Source organism: Oryctolagus cuniculus, chromosome 13, assembly GCF_964237555.1.
Source record: "Oryctolagus cuniculus chromosome 13, mOryCun1.1, whole genome shotgun sequence".
NCBI lineage: Eukaryota > Metazoa > Chordata > Mammalia > Lagomorpha > Leporidae > Oryctolagus > Oryctolagus cuniculus.
Window position 1 is genome coordinate 67370180 of NC_091444.1, and position 19140 is coordinate 67389319.

At 38.4% G+C, this 19140-nt stretch overlaps 1 protein-coding gene across 20 annotated transcripts in view; it reads left to right on the forward strand.

The window, feature by feature from the left end:
- The window catches only part of CDC42BPA (CDC42 binding protein kinase alpha), a 349867-nt gene that overhangs the window by 233995 nt on the left and 96732 nt on the right, over window positions 1-19140 (forward strand). For all 20 annotated transcript variants that reach the window (XM_051820816.2, XM_070055638.1, XM_070055640.1 and 17 more), the window contains 2 exons: window positions 3212-3459; window positions 11103-11208. In XM_051820816.2, the coding sequence (XP_051676776.1) occupies window positions 3212-3459; window positions 11103-11208 (354 nt within the window). The remainder of the gene's footprint in view (window positions 1-3211; window positions 3460-11102; window positions 11209-19140) is intronic.

Consider the following 19140-nt stretch of genomic DNA (forward strand, 5'->3'; position numbering starts at 1 on the left):
GACATGAACGAGTACCCATGTGGAATGTCAGCCTCATAGACAGCATCTTAACCCCCCATTCCACAAAACTAGCCCTGTAATTTTGGTCTTACTCTTATTTAGAATTATAGAATAAAAGTGTAGACATATTTGCTTATTTTTTCCTCTGTTTCTTCTGTTGTTTCAAAACTTGACTTGTCCTTCTCTTTCCAGTTTTGATAAGTATTTAATGCTACTTTGTTCTGTTGCTTCAGTTGAGCTTAAAAGTATTTAACTCTTGAATTTATTTGGAATATATTTTGCTGAATGGAGTGACTTAAGGAGCATTTTGTTATTGGATTGCTAGCTGGTAATTCATATTCTATCATTTAATCACTATCTTTTCCACTGAATGAAGATGTCTTATTTATTGAATTGGATTATTTGGGAAGGATCTGTATTACAGTGATACTTTATGAAAGATTTATAGTATATTTTAATATTTGAAAAGAATATCTCTAGTTTATCCATTTTCAGGATTTGTATAAAGGTACATCTGATCTTTCCTTCAAGTACTTGGTAATTTTTTTTAATGTTTCAGGTCTTCCTTTACATATTTTATAAATACTTTTTGCTTTTTTATGTAAATCAGAGAAGTATCTTCCTATTATTCCTTATGTATGTATTATATTAGTATGTGTTGTTTTTTGTTTTTGCTATTCACAATGAAATTTTAATTGTTTTTAATGCCTCATTTTAATATCTGAAGTACTGCTGATTTATGTTTATCTTATATGCTATTGTTTTACTAAACTTTAACAATTCTAACACTTTTAAGTAGATTTATTTGTATTTTCTGGGTGAACAATTAGATGAGGATGATAATTTCTTTACAATATTCATTTCTTTTAACTAATCACATGTTGCTCAGAGTATCTAAAATTGATACTACACTTGAGTTACAATGGAAGACTTCTTCTTAGTATCATTTTTAATTTACTGGTTATAATTCTGATGTTACACCTTTAAGTATTTTGTTTGATAGCTTGAAATGGATTTTTTTTAAGTTAGAAGAATTTTTGAATACTTTTATTATTGAATTTGGGTAAATTGTAATATTATTTTTGGGTTTTTGCCAGATATTTTTAGGCCAGGAATACCTGTTGAAATTATCACTTGCATTTAAAAAATTAATTTATTGGAGTTGGCGCTGTGGCATAGTAGGTAGGCTAAGCCTCTGCCTGCAGCAGAGCCCAGTATGGGCTCTGGTTCATGTTTTGGCTGCTCCTCTTCTAATCCAGCTCTCTGCTAATGAGCCTGGGAAAGCAGTGGAAGATGGCCCAAGTACTTGGGCCCCTGTACCCATGTAGGAAACCTTGAGGAATCTCTTGTCTCCTGGCTTCAGGTTGTCTCGGCTCCAGCCATTGTAGCCATTTGGGGAGTGAACCACCAGATGGGAGACGTTTCTGTCTGTCTCTCCCTCTCTGTGTCTGTAACTCTGTCTCTCAAAAAAGTAAAATATTTTTTAAAAAAGAAAAGTTTTGGGGCTGGGGAAGATGGCCCAAGTCCTTTGGCCCCTGCACCTGCGTTGGAGAAGTAGGGGAAGCTCCAGGCTCCTGGCTTCAGATCATCCCAGCTCTAGCCATTGCAACCATTTGGGGAGTGAACCAATTGATGGAAGACCTCTCTCTCTCTCTGCCTCTGAAACTCTGCCTTTCAAATAAATCTTTCAAAAAAGTTTAATTTATTATAATAATTATTTATTTAAAATTTGTTAATACTACTTTATATTTAATAAGTGCAGTAAAACATAGTTGTGGTAGCTTGTTCTTATAAAAGATTTAATGTTATTTTTGTTAGGTTTGATTTTAGAGGGGATTTTTTTCCTTGAAACTTCCTGTATATGGTGCTAGCATCCCAACAGCCAACCAAACTAAATGTAATCTCAAACTTAAAATGTCTTTTGGTGCTTAGAAAAATCAAAGAGTAGTGTGGTTTAGTAGTCAAAATTACAGGTGTTCCGGCACACCGGGTTCTAGTCCCGGTCGGGGCAACAGATTCTGTCCCGGTTGCCCCTCTTCCAGTCCAGCTCTCTGCTGTGGTCCAGGAGTGCAGTGGAGGATGGTCCAGGTCCTTGGGCCCTACACCCACATGAGAGACCAGGAGAAGCACCTGGCTCCTGGCTTCAGATCAGCACGGTGCGCCGGCCGCAGCGGCCATTGGAGGGTGAACCAACAGAAAAGGAAAGACCTTTCTCTCTGTCTCTCTGTCTGTCTGTCTCTCTCTCATACTGTCCACTCTGCCTGTCAAAAAAAAAAAAAAAAAAAAAAACACTACAGGTGTTGATTTAGGCATCATTGCCATATAGAGATATTTAGTAGCAAGAATCTGACTAGCTCTGGCTGTCCTCAATTTAAGCAAAGTTTTGCAGCCAAGCTAAGATCAGGAATAGACAGTCTGGATCTGACAAATGATAAATATCTTTAAAATTTTAAATGTGTATTTTACTTTATTTGAAAGGCACAGAGACAGACCAACCTTTCTCTTATTAACACCTTAAATGTCTGCAGATGCCTGAGTTGGACCAGGCTGAAGCAAGGAGCCATAAACCCAATCCATATCTCTCATGTGGTTGGCACGGACATAACTGCTTGAACTATCAACTAATACCCACCAGGAATCATATTAGCAGGAAACAGTAACCAGGAGCTGAGCTGGGACTTCAACCCAGGCACTCTGATGTGGGCACCCCAAGTGGCTTCTCAACAACTGTGCCAAATAACCCGTCTATAGGAAGAAGTTCTTTTTTTGTTTAAGATTTACTTATTTATTTTGAAAGAATTACAGAGGGAAAGGAAGAGACAAAGAGAGAGATCTTCCATCTGCTGGTTCACTCCCTAGATGGCCACAATGTCCAGTGCTGGACCAGGCCAAAGCCAAGAGCCACATGGTGACAAGGACCCGAGCACTTGGGCCATCTTCTGCTGCTTCCCGTATGCCATGAGCAGGGTGTTGGATCAGAAGTGGAGCAGCTCGGACTCAAACTAGTGCCCATATGGGATGCCAGTGTCTCAGGTGACAACTTTACCTGCTGTGCCACAACACTAGCCCCAGGAATAGTATTTTTTTATTTGATAATATACAAAAGTGATATATAATCAAATGAACAGTCTTAATATATATTATAGAAATAAGTTATTTAGTATTTTATGATTTTGGTAGATGAACTCATCTTTTGTTTTTACTTCTGCAGCAAAAACAAATTAGTTATTCACCAGGAATATGCAGCATAGAGCATCAGCAAGAGATAACTAAACTAAAGACTGACTTGGAAAAGAAAAGTATTTTCTATGAAGAAGAAATAACTAAGCGAGAAGGAATACATGCCAATGAAATAAAAAATCTGAAGAAAGAACTACATGATTCAGAAGGCCAACAACTTGCTCTCAATAAAGAAATTATGATTTTAAAAGACAAATTGGAAAAAACTAGGAGAGAAAGGTAAGAATCAAACTATTTACTCATTCAGTAAATATCTATTGGGTATGTATTATGCATTAACTAATGCAGATCCATAGGCAGTAATTATATCCCAGTCCTGAAGGAAGCCACAATCAAGACCGGTGAATAAAAAACGACAACCCATGATAGGAAAAGAAATAGGAGCACATGTAGGAGTGAAAGGGTAACATTTCATACATATAGGCTTTTTGAACACAGTTACTTCTAGGCTGAGACCTAAGAAACAAGAATGAAAAAGCTAGGGAAGTGTATCCAGCAGAAGTACCAGAATTTACTAAGATCTAAAGGCAAAAGGAATGTAGCACATTCCATAAATGAAATGTTGGAAACATAAATGGAAAGGTACAAGTAGTTAGAAATCAGGCCAGATGCCTTTCAAAGGAAATAAATACATTTTGTTTTGATCTCCACAATTTACTTATTAATTATCCTTTTGTTTGTTATTAATATAAACAGAACGGATTACATGTATTTCAGAGGTACAGATTTTTTTTTTAATTATTTTTTTATTTGAAAGGCAGAAACAGAAAAGGGAGGGAGGGAGGAAGAGAGAGAGAGAGATACCTTCCATCTGCTGGTTCACTCCCCAGATGGCCACATGGCTGGGGCTGGGCGAGGCTGAAGCCAGGAGCCTGGAACTTCATCCAGGTCTCCCACATGGGTGCAGAGGCCGAAGTACTTGGACCATTGTGCACTGCTTCCCCAGGCACATTAGCAAGGAACTGGATTGTAAATGAAACAGGCAAGACTTGAACTAGCATCTGTACAGGATACCAGTGCTGTAGGCATAGACTTAAACTTCTATGTCACATTGCTGGCCCCCAGAGGTACAATTTTTAGGACGATAGCCATATTTCCCTCCCTCCCTTACTCTGTACCTCAGTCTCCCTCCTTCCTTCCTTTCTTTTTCTTTAATTTTTGCAAAAACAATTTATGTCCACTCTGCAATGACAGGCTTAGTGCAGCATTAACTGTAATATGCAACAAGTAAAAAATAGAAAGACCACAGTTACACAGCGGTGTAACAATGGCTAAAAAGAATAATCAGAGCACAATATGTCCATTTCATTCCTATACCTTTTTTTGATATTCTGTATTAACAGCCACATATGAGAAGAAATATATGAAATTTACTTTGGGGGGACTGGCTTATTTCACTAACTGAAATGGTTTCCAGTTACATCCATTTTATTGCAAAAGACAGGATTTCATTCTTTTTATGGCTGAGAAGTATTCTGCAGTGTATGTATACCACATTTTCTTTATCCAGTCATCAGTTGATGGACATCTGGGTTGTTTCCATATCTTAGCTATTGTGAATTGAGCTGCAATAAACACTCTTTCATATGGTGATTTCATTTCCTTTAGATAAATTTCCAGGAATGGGATGAGGGGTCATATGGTAGATCTATTCACAGATTTCTGAGGAATCTTTACATTGTATTCCATAGTGGTTGTACAAGTTTACGTTCCTACCAACAGTATATTAAGGTACCTTTTCCCCACATCCTTGCCAGCATTTGTTATTTTTTGATTTTTGGATGATTGACATTCTAACTGGGGTGAAATGAAACCTCATTGTATATTTTATTTGCATTTCCCTTATCCCTAGTGATACAGAGCATTTTTTCATGTGTCTGTTGGCCATTTTTATTTCATCCTTTGATAAATGCCTGTTCATGACTTTTGCCTGTGTCTTAAGTGGATTATTAACGTTGTTGTTGAGTTTCTTGAAGTCTTTATGGGCCCTGGGTATTAATTCTTTATTACATGTATAGTTTGCAGATATTTTCTCCCATTTTGTTGGTTGCCTTTTCACTTTTCTTGGTGTTTTCATTGCTGTGTAGAAACTTCTTAGGTTGATGTAATGCCATTTGTCAATTTTAGCTTTTATTGTCTATACTTCTGAGGTCTTTTTCCAAGAAGTCTTTGCTTATGCCAGTGTTTTACAGAGTTTCCCCCAGGTAATTGGGTGGTATCACTTCATAGATTAATATCCTTAATCCACTGGGATATTATTTTTGTATTAGGTGTAAGTTAGGGGTCTTGTTTCATACTTCTGCATGCATAGATTCAACTTTCCCAACGTAATTTGTTGAAGAGACTGTCCTTTCTCCAGGGAGTGATTTTAGCTCATTTGACAAGGATTAGTTGGTTGTAGATGTGTTGGATGAATTTCCGGCACCGTGTGGGCTCAGCCTGGGGTTCACAGCCTCTGGGCTCTGTCTATGGAATAAAGCACTCGGCAAAGCAAAAAAAAAAAAAGATCTTCAATCTTATGGTTCACTCTCCATATGGGTGCAGTTGCTAGGGCTAGGCCAGGCCAAAGCCAGAAACTTCTTCTGGGTCACCCATGTGAGTGTCAGGGGCCCAAGCCCTTGGTCCATCTTGGACTTCTTCCCCAGACACATAAGCAGGGAGCTGGATCGCAGTTGGAGCAGCCATGTGGGATGGCAGTGTCACAGGCGGTGGCTTAACCTGATGTGCCACACCACCATGCCCCTGAATAGGTTTCTTCAGGTGATGGAGGTAGAAGCCAGATATTGATGTGATGGGGAGCAGTTAAAAGGATACAAAAGATATTTATCAGTGAATAGAAAGTCCAAGGAAGCAGGAAATGAACTGTGACACAGAGAATAGTGAGTTTATTATTTTTTATTATTATTATTGAGAGTGGAGAGTAGATTAATGGAAATAGGAAAAGGAAAGAATGGTTTCACATGAAGATTATACTCTGTGTACATATTTTTCTGGAAGGCTTCTTAACAGTTTGTTATTTGTTTTTGAAGTTACTATTGTATTGGAAAAGATTCCTTTCCATAACAATATAAATTTAGCATTTTTATGATGAATAATAAAGTAGCACATTTGCTTTGAAAGACAGTATAAATCATTTTCCTTGAATGTACAAATTATTTATCTTCAATAATTTAATGATGTGGAAAATTTTTATGGTTATGCTTTTAAGATCAGCCATTACTTTTTCACTTGAAAACAATCATATAAAATTACCCGGAGCTGAGCCATGTTGAAGTTCATTTGTTGCTGACATCCTTCATCAAATGGCTGTAGATATAAGCCTGTTTGTCTACATGTTAACATGGTTTTTGAAAACTGATTCTTTTTCTTCTTAGATTTTTAAAAAGTTCTGCCCCTGCCCCTGAACTTGTCATTTTAAATAACTTTTATAGTATTAAGTTTATTGTGTGTATGTGTATAGACATGGGATGGAAGGTAGTGGTGAGAGTATTAAAAGAACTGTTAGAAATTTATTTGTGAATTTTCCTTATAGTCCAGTGCTGAGAAAAGGAATTCTAATGTGGTTCATTTATTTTTCTCTCTCCCTAGCTTCCTCTTTCCTCTATACTTCTTAGTATAAATGTAATTAAATAAGGTGAGCATAATAAGGAAATTTGTAAATAAGAGGTGTTTTCCCCAGATTTTCAAATGAAGACATGCCATTAAGCAAACTAATCTATTAATTAAGTCACTGTGTGTAACTTTAATTTATTATTTTTTTTTGTAAAGTAGAGGATTGGGATTTGAAACATTTAAGCTCTTCTGTAACAAAGCAGATGGTAGATCAGCCAGCGTGGAATACCATTATTTTTTATAAAATCGGGGAGTATACTTCCTTGTGGCATTTTAAGCTGTCACCTCTGCAGAGAACACCTACCACAGTGCTTTTCCAAGATGCTAATAATCTCTCTCATTGTACCTGTTAATGCCATGGTGTCAGGAATATTCTCTGGGTATTTTGCATTGTATGCTTAGGGGGTGGCTGAGCAGATTGCCTGTGATACTTAGGGATCCCCTCGTAACAGTCTGATCTCACCAGACTAGTAGACCCTTCATTACATGCCAGGTAAGCTTGTTGATTATAGCCCACTATTGAGTCCAAGCTTTAATTAGCCCCCAGCATTGAAAATCTATATCAGAGTATTTAGTCCACGAATTAAAGCACAAATTGCAAATATATATGTCCAGTTGATAAATTTAGCTATATTTAAATTTTTCTTTTATCTTCCTTGGCCTGGCACTCTTAGAATTCATTCCTATATGCTGCTTCTACTTTTTCCATTATGAATTGGCAAAATACTTTAACTGCTCATTGTAAGTCCCCTTCTTCATTTCTGTATCTGGCCTGTGCTGTGATCTTATCTATATCATGGGTCTGAAGACAAGGCATGTGGTAGAATAGTTGTTACAGATGACTGGCACCCTCCTTTTGTGGTAGTAAACAGTGTTAAAGATAATTGTCATCTCCCCTTTGCAATAACTGTGCCAGGTGAAGCTAATGAACTATTTATGCAAAGAAAGTCTGGCTGTGGAGAAAGAATAAAGCTGCTTCTACCTGCATGGAAGGTTCCAGGGAGATAGGAGAGTTCAGAGTTGTTAGTATTATCTTTTGCTGCCCAGAGGTTCCCATCTGTTGTCTGTGGCTCCACTGTACCCTTAGCTTAGCCTAAGAGGTTTAGCCAATGTTGTGCTATTCAACATTTATACCGTCTAATGGGATGTACTGCAAAGAGCATGGCACTATCATTCCTGTGACATTCTAGCCAAGAATTAATTTTTATATCAAACCCAGGTGGAATATTACCCCTACACAACAAAAATCCTATACCTTTTTTTTTTTTTTAGTTTTATGTGGATTATTTCTTTTTTGTTTTGTTTTGTTTTGTTTTTTTCTTTTTCTTTTTTTTAACTTTTATTTAATGAATATAAATTTCCAAAGTACGACTTATGGATTACAATGGCTTCCCCCCCATACCGTCCTTCCCACCCACAACCCTCCCCTTTCCCACTCCCTCTCCCCTTCCATTCACATCAACATTCATTTTCGATTATCTTAATATACAGAAGATCAGCTTAGTATACATTAAGTATGGATTTCAACAGTTTGCTCCCACACAGAAACATAAAGTGAAAAATAATAGATGATTTTTTTTAAATGATGATGAAATCAGATCAGACCTATTGTCATGTTTAATCCCAGTGAGAGTCAAGTTGGGAATTGATAATTTCTTTTTTTTTTTTTTTTTTTTTTTACAGAGGATCAGTTTAGTATGCATTAAGTAAGGATTTCAACAGTTTGCACCCCCATAGAAACACAAAGTGAAATATATTGTTTGAGTACTCGTTATAGCATTAAATCTCAATGTACAGCACATTAAGGATAGAGATCCTACATGAGGAGTAAGTGCACAGTGACTCCTGTTGTTGACTTTACCAATTGACACTCCTGTCTATGGCATCAGTAGTCTCCCTATGCTCCAGTCATGAGTTTCCAAAGCTATGGAAGCCCTCTGAGTTCTCCGACTCTTATCTTGTTTAGACAAGGTCATAGTCAAAGTGGAGGTTCTCTCCTCCCTTCAGAGAAAGGTACCTCCTTCTTTGAGGACCTGTTCTTTCCACTGGGATCTCACTCACAGAGATCTTTTGCCAGAGTGTCTTGGCTTTCCATGCCTGAAATACTCTCATGGGCTTTTCAGCCAGATCCGAATGCCTTTAGGGCTGATTCTGAGGCCAGAGTGCTATTTAGGACATCTGCCATTCTATGAGTCTGCTGAGTATCTCACTTCCCATGTTGGATCACTCTCCCCTTTATTTACTCCATCGGTTAGCGTTAGCAGGTACTAGACTTGTCTATGTGCTCCCTTTGATTCCCAGTCCCTCCACCATGACCAACTGTGAACTGAAATTGATCACCTGGAACAGTGAGATGGCATTGGTACATGCCACCTCGATGGGATTGAATTGGAATCCCCTGGTATGCTTCCAACTCCACCACTTGGGGCAACTCAGCCTGAGCATGTCCCAAATTATACATCTCTTCCCTCTCCCCCTATACCTTTTAAAACTGTTTTAAGAAATAGGGAAGACTTAGCAGCTTCTCTAAACCAAAGGAACTTGAAAAAGAGACATTACTACTAAATGCAACTCAGTTTATCAGCTGTATCATGGTCTAGGCAAGAAGATGGAATGATTAGCAGGCCTTGAATTGGTTCTGTGGATTTGGATGGATGCTCTAGCAATGTTGACTTTTTTTCTAATTTGGAGAGATCCTTAATGGTTATCACAGAGAGTGTCCTTGACTTTGAGACATAGCACACCAGAAAACTTGGGTGCATGAAGGAGAATACCTCTCAGTGATTCAGAAGAAGAAAAATGAACTTGGTGCACACAGAGAATAATGGAGCAAAATTCGTACCGTGTTAACAACTGGGGAATCTGGGTAAAATGGATACAGGCATTCTTTGTATTCTTCTTGTAACATTGCTATAAAATTGAAATTTTCTTTGAAGTTAAGTTTAAAGAAAATTAAAAATAGATACTAAATTCAGATATAATTTCTAATAAGAAGTTGAGAATGCTACTCTTAATCAAATTAATAAAGTCAAGAAGTATCTCTGACTCAGTCTTAAGTGAGATTCCATGACTCTGTATCTTTGAGTAATATTGTGCATGTAACAGAAACATCTGATTTCATCTTTTTCTTCTAATAGAATGTAATGAACATGAAGGAGATGGCAATTATATATTTTCATTTTGTTGTTTTGTTAACCTTAGTGAGACTATTTAAAAAAGTTATCCTCTCTGCAAAAATATTTATTGTATTACCATATTTCAATTACTTCTTTTTAAATGATTTTGGGGGGCCCACGCTGTGGTAGAACCAGGAGGTAAGCTTCGACCTACTGTGGGCATTTCACATGCATGCTGGTTCGAGTCCTGGTTGCTCCATTTCTGATCCAGCTCCCTGCTAATGTGTCTGTGAAAACAGCGGAGGATGGCACAGGTCCTTGGACCCCTGCACCCATGCGGGAGACCCTGAAGGAGGTTCCTGGCTCCTGGCATCAGCCTGACCCAGCCCTGGCTATATTTGAAAGTAAGAGTTATGAAGAAAAAGGAAGAGAGAAGGAAAGAGAGAGAGAGAGACAGAGACACACAGACAGACAGACAGACAGACAGACCGACCGACCTTCCACCCACTGGTTCACTCTCCAGATGGCCGCAACAGCTGAGGTTGGGCCAGATCAAAGCCAGGAGCTTCATCCATGTCTCCGGTGTGAGTGGCAGGGGCCCAAACACTTGGACTATCCTCTGCTGACTCCCAGGCCATTAGCAGGGAGCTAGAATGGAAGTGGAGAAACTGGCACATGAACTGGCACCCATATGGGATGCCAACATCACAGGTGGTGGCATAACCACTGTGCTGCAACACTGGCCTCTATGTTTCAATATCTTTATATAGCTTATATATTACCTAAAATTAATTCATTTACTCATTTTTCATTGCTTTACCCCTCCAAGGGAGTGTAAGCTCCATGAGCACAGAACCTATACTCAGAGCCTATAAGAATTTCTTGGCACCTAGTTGGTACCTCATAAGTATTTGTTAAATATTTGAACAAATCACTGTTACTGTATTGTAAATCCTTAGAAAGTGTTTTCATGAAGCTTATCATAGCATATAATCTTGTTATTTGTGAATAATGTTCCTATAGTTCAGTCTGATATTTATCTACCGTATAACTATTGTAAAAATAATTTCTTTGAAGTTTTTACTTTCCCTTTAATTCAGTTTTTTTTTCTAAAAATATTTTGAATTATATTAGTCAAAGTGAAAGGGAAGAATTTGAAAATGAGTTCAAACAACAGTATGAACGAGAAAAAGTATTATTAACTGAAGAAAATAAAAAGTTGACAAGTGAACTTGATAAGGTAAGTAATTCAACACCCTGATAGAAATTATTACTTTTAATGTATATTTGGTATATATTTTTAGTTCAATAGTTCTTGTAAGCTATGACTGCTCATAAGATACAATTTTCCTTATACCAATCTGTGACGGAAATCTTATCTAGCTTATTTCATCTTACTCCTTTTGCTGTTTAGTTTTCACTTATTTGAAAGAGAGGCAGGGTGAGAGAGAGAGAGAGAGAGAAAAACAGATCTGTCTGCCGTTAACTCCTCAAATGTCCACAACAGTCAAGGCTTGGCCAGGTGAAAGCTAGGAACCTGGAATTCAGTTGGCTTCTACGTGTGCAGAAGGAACCTCAATTCTTAAGCTATGACACCTGCTGCCTCGAGCATGTGCATTAGCAAGAAACTGAAATGGGAAGCAAAGATAGAACTCTGATATGGGATGCGGGTGTCGCATGTGGCCACTTAACTGCTGTACCAAATGACCACCAGATCTCTTTCTCTATCTTTGTTTTTATTTTCTTGAGCCTCTATTCTTTACTTTCCATCTTCTCTTTTTTACTGTCATGTCTGTCATTTACCCTGAAATAGCCACCTAAGTTACTGACAGGCTATTTAAAGATTGGTGTTTGGTGAGATCAGGGGCACAGTTAGGCCCAAATTGAGAAATTAGAAGTATGTTCTCATAGTCACAGAAGAGAACTGGTAGTAGCTGGAAATGATATGAGGGCCAAGTGTTAATCTAATGAAACCAACTCTACCGAAACTCTGTCTTGAATAAAGAGCAAAATCATGTATTAAACTTAAAAGTGGCAATTTTTATGAGCAAATTTCAAATACTTGGAGGAATTTTTTTCCATTTAGTATCTCAAATTTCTCAAACTGACACTGTTATGCATTTATTGTGCCAATTACTAAATAGTTGTGGAAATAATAATAATCATAAGTCTTAATCATTTTGCATTTAAATAAGTTGGACAATTGCATTTTATAATGATTTTAAGAATTTTTCTCGTGAAGAATAAGAAAGGAAGGAGGAGAAAGGATGGGAATGTGAGTGGGAGGGAGGGTAGAGTGGGAAGGATAACTATACTCCTAAATCTGTATATATCAAATTTGTTTACCTTAAAAATATTTTTAAGAAAGAAAGAAAAATTTTCTCAGGGCTGGTATTGTGGCAGAGCTGGTAAATTCGCTGCCTATGATGCCAGCATCCCATGTGAACTCTGGTTCACATCTCAGCTGCTCCATTTCTTTTTCTTTTTATTTTTTTTAAGATTTATTTTACTTATTTGAAAGACAGAGTTACACAGAGAGAGGTAGAGACAGAGAGAGAGGTCTTCCATCCGCTAGTTCACTCTGCAATTGGCTGCAACGTCCGGAGCTGCGCCGATCTGAAGCCAGGAGCCGGGAGCTTCTTCTGAGTCTCCCACGTGGGTGCAGGGGCCCAACGACCTGGGCCATCTTCCACTGCTTTCCCAGGCCATAGCAGAGAGCTAGATTGGAAGAAGAGCAGCCAGGACCAGAACTGGCACCCATATGGGATGCTGGCACTTCAGGCCAGGGCTTTAACCTACTGCACCACAGCACCAGCCCCCATTTCTTATTCAGCTCCCTGCTAATTCATCTGGGAAAACAGTAGAAGATAATTTAAGTATTTGGGTCCCTACACCCATATGAGAGACCTGGTTTGTGCTCCTGGCTTCAGCCTGGCCCAGCCCTGGCCATTATGACCATTTGGGGAACGAACCAGCAGATGGAAGATCTTTCTGCCTCTTTCTTTCTGTAGCTTTGCCTTTCAAATAAAAAAAATAAAAAGAAATGTTCTCAAATAAAAATATTAATTTATTATTTATTACAATAACAGATTTTTTTTGCTTTTTTTGCAGAAAAATCTACCATGATTATTTTTTAATGAATAAGGATTTTCCACAAAACAGGCTTGCTCTACATGCTAGGTTTTTAAACAGTTCAGTGACACAATATGCTAACTACATACACAACAGATAATATAGTAAGAAAACACTTAACCTGGTGAAAAGTTAAAATCTTCATTAATGCACTGAAAACTGACATAACTCATGCCTTTAAAATCAAAAATGCAAAAAATTAAATGTTTCCTAAAAGGATTTCCTTATTTTAAGGATTCATTTGAAAATGAAGCTGCATGTAATTTGTACAATAAGTTGTACGGGTAAACAGGTAACATACATAAAAAAATAATTGACATACTCCTCAATTATCAGTTGTCCACCTTTAATTTCCAATGCTGTACTTTTTTTTTTTTTTTTTTTTGGACAGGCAGAGTGGACAGTGAGAGAGAGAGACAGAGAGAAAGGTCTTCCTTTTGCCGTTGTTGGTTCACCCTCCAATGGCCGCCATGGCTGGCGCGCTGCGGCCAGCACACCGCGCTGATCCAATGGCAGGAGCCAGGTGCTTCTCCTGGTCTCCCATGGGGTGCAGGGCCCAAGCACTTGGGCCATCCTCCACTGCACTCCCTGGCCACAGCAGAGAGCTGGCCTGGAAGAGGGGCAACCGGGACAGAATCCAGCGCCCCAACCGGGACTAGAACCTGGTGTGCCGGCGCCGCTAGGTGGAGGATTAACCTATTGAGCCGCGGCGCCGGCCCCAATGCTGTACTTTCTTAACAAGCATACAAAATATCAAACTTCTCTTTAGAAAAAGTACCGTTCTTTGACATCCTTTACATAAAAACACTCTGAGCCTGTGGCATGTCAATGCAGTTGAGAGGCAAAGCATACTAACTTTTACAAATTCTACCTTCCATAAAAAGCCTCCCGAAAAGGAGATTACACACCACTATAAAAATATCAACCTCTTGTGGTAGCTGCATTAGAGAACCAAGGCTTGATCACTATTTTCATATAGTATAGAAAACCACTATGAGAGCATATTAACTGCACTGGTGGCTTGGGAGTGTACTGTGCCACAGGATTATGCATAGCTACTTTAAGGTACCAAGACTGTTACACAGAATTTTAAAACTGATTGTAACCAAGAGCATAACACAGGTACTACCAGCCCATGCAAAAGAACTAAAAATACTGAGTCACTGTGCTGAATACTTCATTCCTGGAGAAAACCAAAGGCAGCAGTAACTAAATCAAGCCCAACAGGTGACTAAACTCATTCTTCTCAAAGATTGGTGAACTCAGTGAAGTCACAATAACAGATTTTTTTAAAGATTTATTTTTATTTATTTGAAAGAGTTACAGAGAGAGGTAGAGACAGAGAGAAAGAAAGATGTCTTCCATCTGCTGGTTCACTCCCCAAATGACCTCAATGGCCAGAGCTGAGCCGATCCAAAGCTAGGAACTTTTTTTTGGTCTGCCACATGGGTACAGGGACCCCAGTCCCAGGACTTGGGCTATCCTCCTCTGCTTTCCCAGGCGCATCAGCAGGGAGCTGGATTGGAAGTGGAGCAGCTGGGACTCAAATTGGCACCCATATGGGATGCCAAAACTGCAGGCTGGGGCTTTAACCTGCTGGACCACAACTCTGGCCCCTACAAAAAGAAATTAAAGGACCATGACTAAAAAGTCATAAAATAGATTATTTTCCTTATTATTATTTAGCATTTGAAAGTAACTTTGCTTATTTGTTTGTAAACTTCTTGATAAAGAATAATGTTAGTATTTTGAAAAGTCTTTTCTGAAGTATTTTTTTAAAGATTTTATTTATTTATTTGAGAGGTAGAGTTACAGACAGTGAGAGAGAGATAGAAGAGAAAGGTCTTCAATCTGCTGATTCACTCCCCAAACAGCCTCAATGGCTAGAGCTGGGCTGATCAGGAGCCAGGAGCTTCCTCCCAGTCTCCCATGTGGGTGCTGGGGGCCAAGGTCTTGGGTCATCTTCCACTACCTTCCCAGACTTATAGCAGGGAGCTGGATTGGAAGAAGAGCAACCAGAACTAGAGCCAGCACCCATATGAAATGCTGGCGCCGCAGGCAGAGGATTAACCTACTGTGCCACAGCACCAGCCCCTTTTATGAAGTATTGTAACACTAATGAACAAAATTGTGGAAAGTACTACTAGTAAGTAGCATTTTTAAACCATGAATAATGTGTGAACTTATTATAACTCTTAATTTTCATTACAATAAGACTGACGGTATTTGAATTTTATCCAAATGGTCACATAATTGTGATTTCATGTGTTTTAATAATATGACTATAAAATTTAATATCATTTGTAATTATGAGAATTTTTTTATTTTGTAAACAGTTACCTTGAATGTAGAAAAAGAAAACTTGGGTGTATCAAGAGTTGGGAATTGGGGCCAGCACTGTGGCATAGCAAGTAAAGCTGCTGCCTACAATGCTTGTATCGCGTATGGGCACCGGTTCTCTGCTATGGCCTGGGAAAGCAGTAAAAGATGGCACAAGTCCTGGGGCCCCTGCACTTGCACAGGAAGACCGGGAGGAAGCTGTTGGCTTTGTGGCCAACTGGGGAGTGAACCAGCAGATGGAAGAGCTCTTTTTTCTGCTTTTCCTTCTCTCTGTGTGTAACTCTGACTTTCAAATAAATAAATAAATCTTTAAAAAAAAAAAGTGGGTAATGACAGCCCACAGATTTTGTCCTACCAAGGCAACCACAAGTGGTACTTGAAATTCAGCAAATCTATAGTAGGCAAAATTTTAAATGGATAAGTTTGTATTACACATTAATGATGTTCTAAATAACCAAATCGACTTTGGCATAAAAAAAGGTTCCCCACCTCAGATAAATATGAAATTAAATTCTAAAAGGCTATTTCATGTAGAGTTAGATTTACCTAGTTAATGATGTTATTACAGTTTAAGAAAAGTTGTATTAAAAAATAATGAAACTGAGTTTATATAAAATTTTATATTAAGCCATTGGTTTCATTTCATTATTAACCATAAAGTTTTTCTGAGTTTACCCAAAATATATATTTAGGGAGAAGTTTTTTAAAAATATTCTTTCAAGGGTAGACATTTGGCATAGCAGTTAAAGATACCTTTTGGGAGGCCCACATCACATTTGAAGCACCTGGGTTCAAGTCCCAGCTCCACTCCAGATTCCAGCATCCTGCCGAGATGCACAGTGGGAGGCTGCAGGTGATGGCTCAACAGATGGAGTATCTAGCACCCACCTGGGAGACCAGGATCGAATTCCTCGCTATTGAGGGCATTTGAGGCGTGAACTAGCAGATGGGAGATCCCGTTTTCTGTCTGTCTGTCCTTTTCAGATAAATAAATATATATATTAATAAGAAATGATCTTTCAGTTACAGCTGTCTTGTGGTCTAATATAGACATAAAGAATGGACTTAGTTAGGCCTAATACACACAGTTGAAGCCTCCTTAATGAGACTAAAGGATTGTTTACAAGAAATAGACTATTACCTATTCTTACTAAATTGAGGAATATGGTATAGGATATGAATAGCACTTTGAGACCAAATTCATGTAGTAGGCAAGTATTTAATAACAAAGAGTTGTAGGAAGATATTTGGCATAGCAGTTATCTGCCAGTTCATTCCCCTGATGGCTGCAATGGCCAGGACTGGGTCAGGCTAAAGTCAGGAGATTGGAATTCCATTCTCATGGAAATTCCATGGGTGGCAGAGTCTCAGTTAGGCTGTCTTCTGCTTTTTCAGGCACATTAGCAGGAAGCTGGATCAGAAGCGGAACAACTGTGCCTCACATGGTTACTCTGATGTGGGATGCCTGCTGCACCAGAATGCTCGCCCCATTTTTTATTATTTCATTTAATTTTTACTTTTAACTTTTTATAATTCTTTTTACAAATTGCTAGATTTTATCCATTTTATTTTTTTAAGATTTTATTTATTTATTTGAGAGGTAGAGTTACAGACAGTGAGAGGAAGAGACAGAGAGGAGAGGTCTTCCTTCCATTGGTTCACTCCGCAGATGGCTGCAACAGCCGGAGTTGCACTGATGCAAAGCCAGGAGCCAGGTGCAATTCTTTCGGGTCTGCCATGCTGATGTAGGGGCCCAAGGACTTGGGCCATCTTCTACTGCTTTCCCAGGCCATAGCAGAGAGCTGGATGGGAAGAAAAGCAGGCAGGACTAGAACCAGTGTCCATATGGGATGCTGGCGCCGTGGGCAGAGGATTAACCTACTGCGCCACAGCGCAGGCCCTACTTTTAATTTAATTTTTACTCTTTTCTCCTCTTAGTCTACCCTATTGACATCCTTACTATCTCTTTCCATTTATTCCTCTTCTTGTTTGGTTTCAATTGGTTATATTCCCCAAGAAAAATTATTGACAAATGTATTTGCCTTTCTACTGGAAACCAGTAGGAATAGGACTGGATTCTTTCTTATCAGAATTATAGACATAGAAGCCATAAAGCAATTATTAAGTTAATTTTAGAGCCGGCGCCGTGGCTCAATAGGCTAATCCTCCACCTTGCGGCGCCGGCACACCGGGTTCTAGTCCCGGTTGGGGCGCCGGATTCTGTCCCGGTTGCCCCTCTTCCAGGCCAGCTCTCTGCTATGGCCAGGGAGTGCAGTGGAGGATGGCCCAGGTGCTTGGGCCCTGCACCCCATGGGAGACCAGGAAAAAGCACCTGGCTCCTGGCTCCTGCCAGGATCAGCGCGGTGCGCCGGCTGCAGCGGCGGCCATTGGAGGGTGAACCAACGGCAAAGGAAGACCTTTCTCTCTCTGTCTCTCTCTCTCACTGTCCACTCTGCCTGTCAAAAAAAAAAAAAAAAAAAAAAAGTTAATTTTAAAAGTTACATACAATAAATTCTCAAATTTTAAACAACAAAAATTAAAATTAAAAATAAATTTTAAAAATGATATTTTAGAAATCTATATGCTACATTCTTTATTAAAAGTTACTAAAAGGTAATTTATTGCAAATAAATATACTTGAGGATGTGAAATACATGTTTTATAAGAACAAAACATGTAATTTTTAAATTATCTTTAAATTATTTTACAAAACAGCATCATTACAAAAAAAGAAAATCACTAACATGAAACTTACTCATACTCTTATCACCAGAAAGCAACTATTTTAATTTTATATGTTCCTCTCCAGGTTTTACCCATATTCATACTTGCAGCCATGTATACTTTCCATTTAATAAAATATTATAAGCACTTCTCATATTCCTATGTAGTCTTACAGTTATGTCTGACACATTGATGTGCAAATAGTAAAACCTTCTTATTTCCAAACATGCAAAATGACCCTATACTAGGTAGAATTACTACGTGCATGCTCTCCTCTGAGTTACTTTATATATATTTCGTTTTCACAATAACTCTCTTAGGGTGTACTCTGTCAGTCTTGCCATTTTATGGCTGGAAAAACTGAGCCAAAGGAGGGGTAAGCTGTTTTCCTAATTGAATTATAAAGTGGCAGATTGGGACTTGTATATAGGTAGTCTGCTTCCAAAGTCCATGCTTTAGTCTAGTAATAATGTCATAGTTAACTTTTTTTATGACCATTACTAACATAAATTAAGCAATCTGTTTCAAAATACTTGTACCTATTGTGATGCAGCAGTGCAAACAGGCTGCATTTTCCTCTTCATTTTGCAGATCTCTCCAGTTACAAATTAGATGGAAAGGCTGCCAGAAGCAGCAGTAATCAGACAAAACAAAACAAAACAAAACTTGCAGGAATTAGTGAAGACACTACATTTGTACTTCTCAAAAATGACTGGTAGGCTTCTGATTGTGCTGTGAGGAGACTGATGACCTTCCCCCAAAGTTTAACAATGGGTATAGTTGTCAAAAACAACCATTTCAGAGCTTTTTGAATAATCAGAAAAAGATGGTACCAAACATTGTTGAGCTAAACTAAGGAATATCAGAACAAATGGAAGTGTACATATTAATGGATTGGGAAACTTGGTATTAGCATAACAGTTCTTCCCAGATTGATCTCTAGGTTTAAAGACATTGGAGTTCATGAAGTTACTAT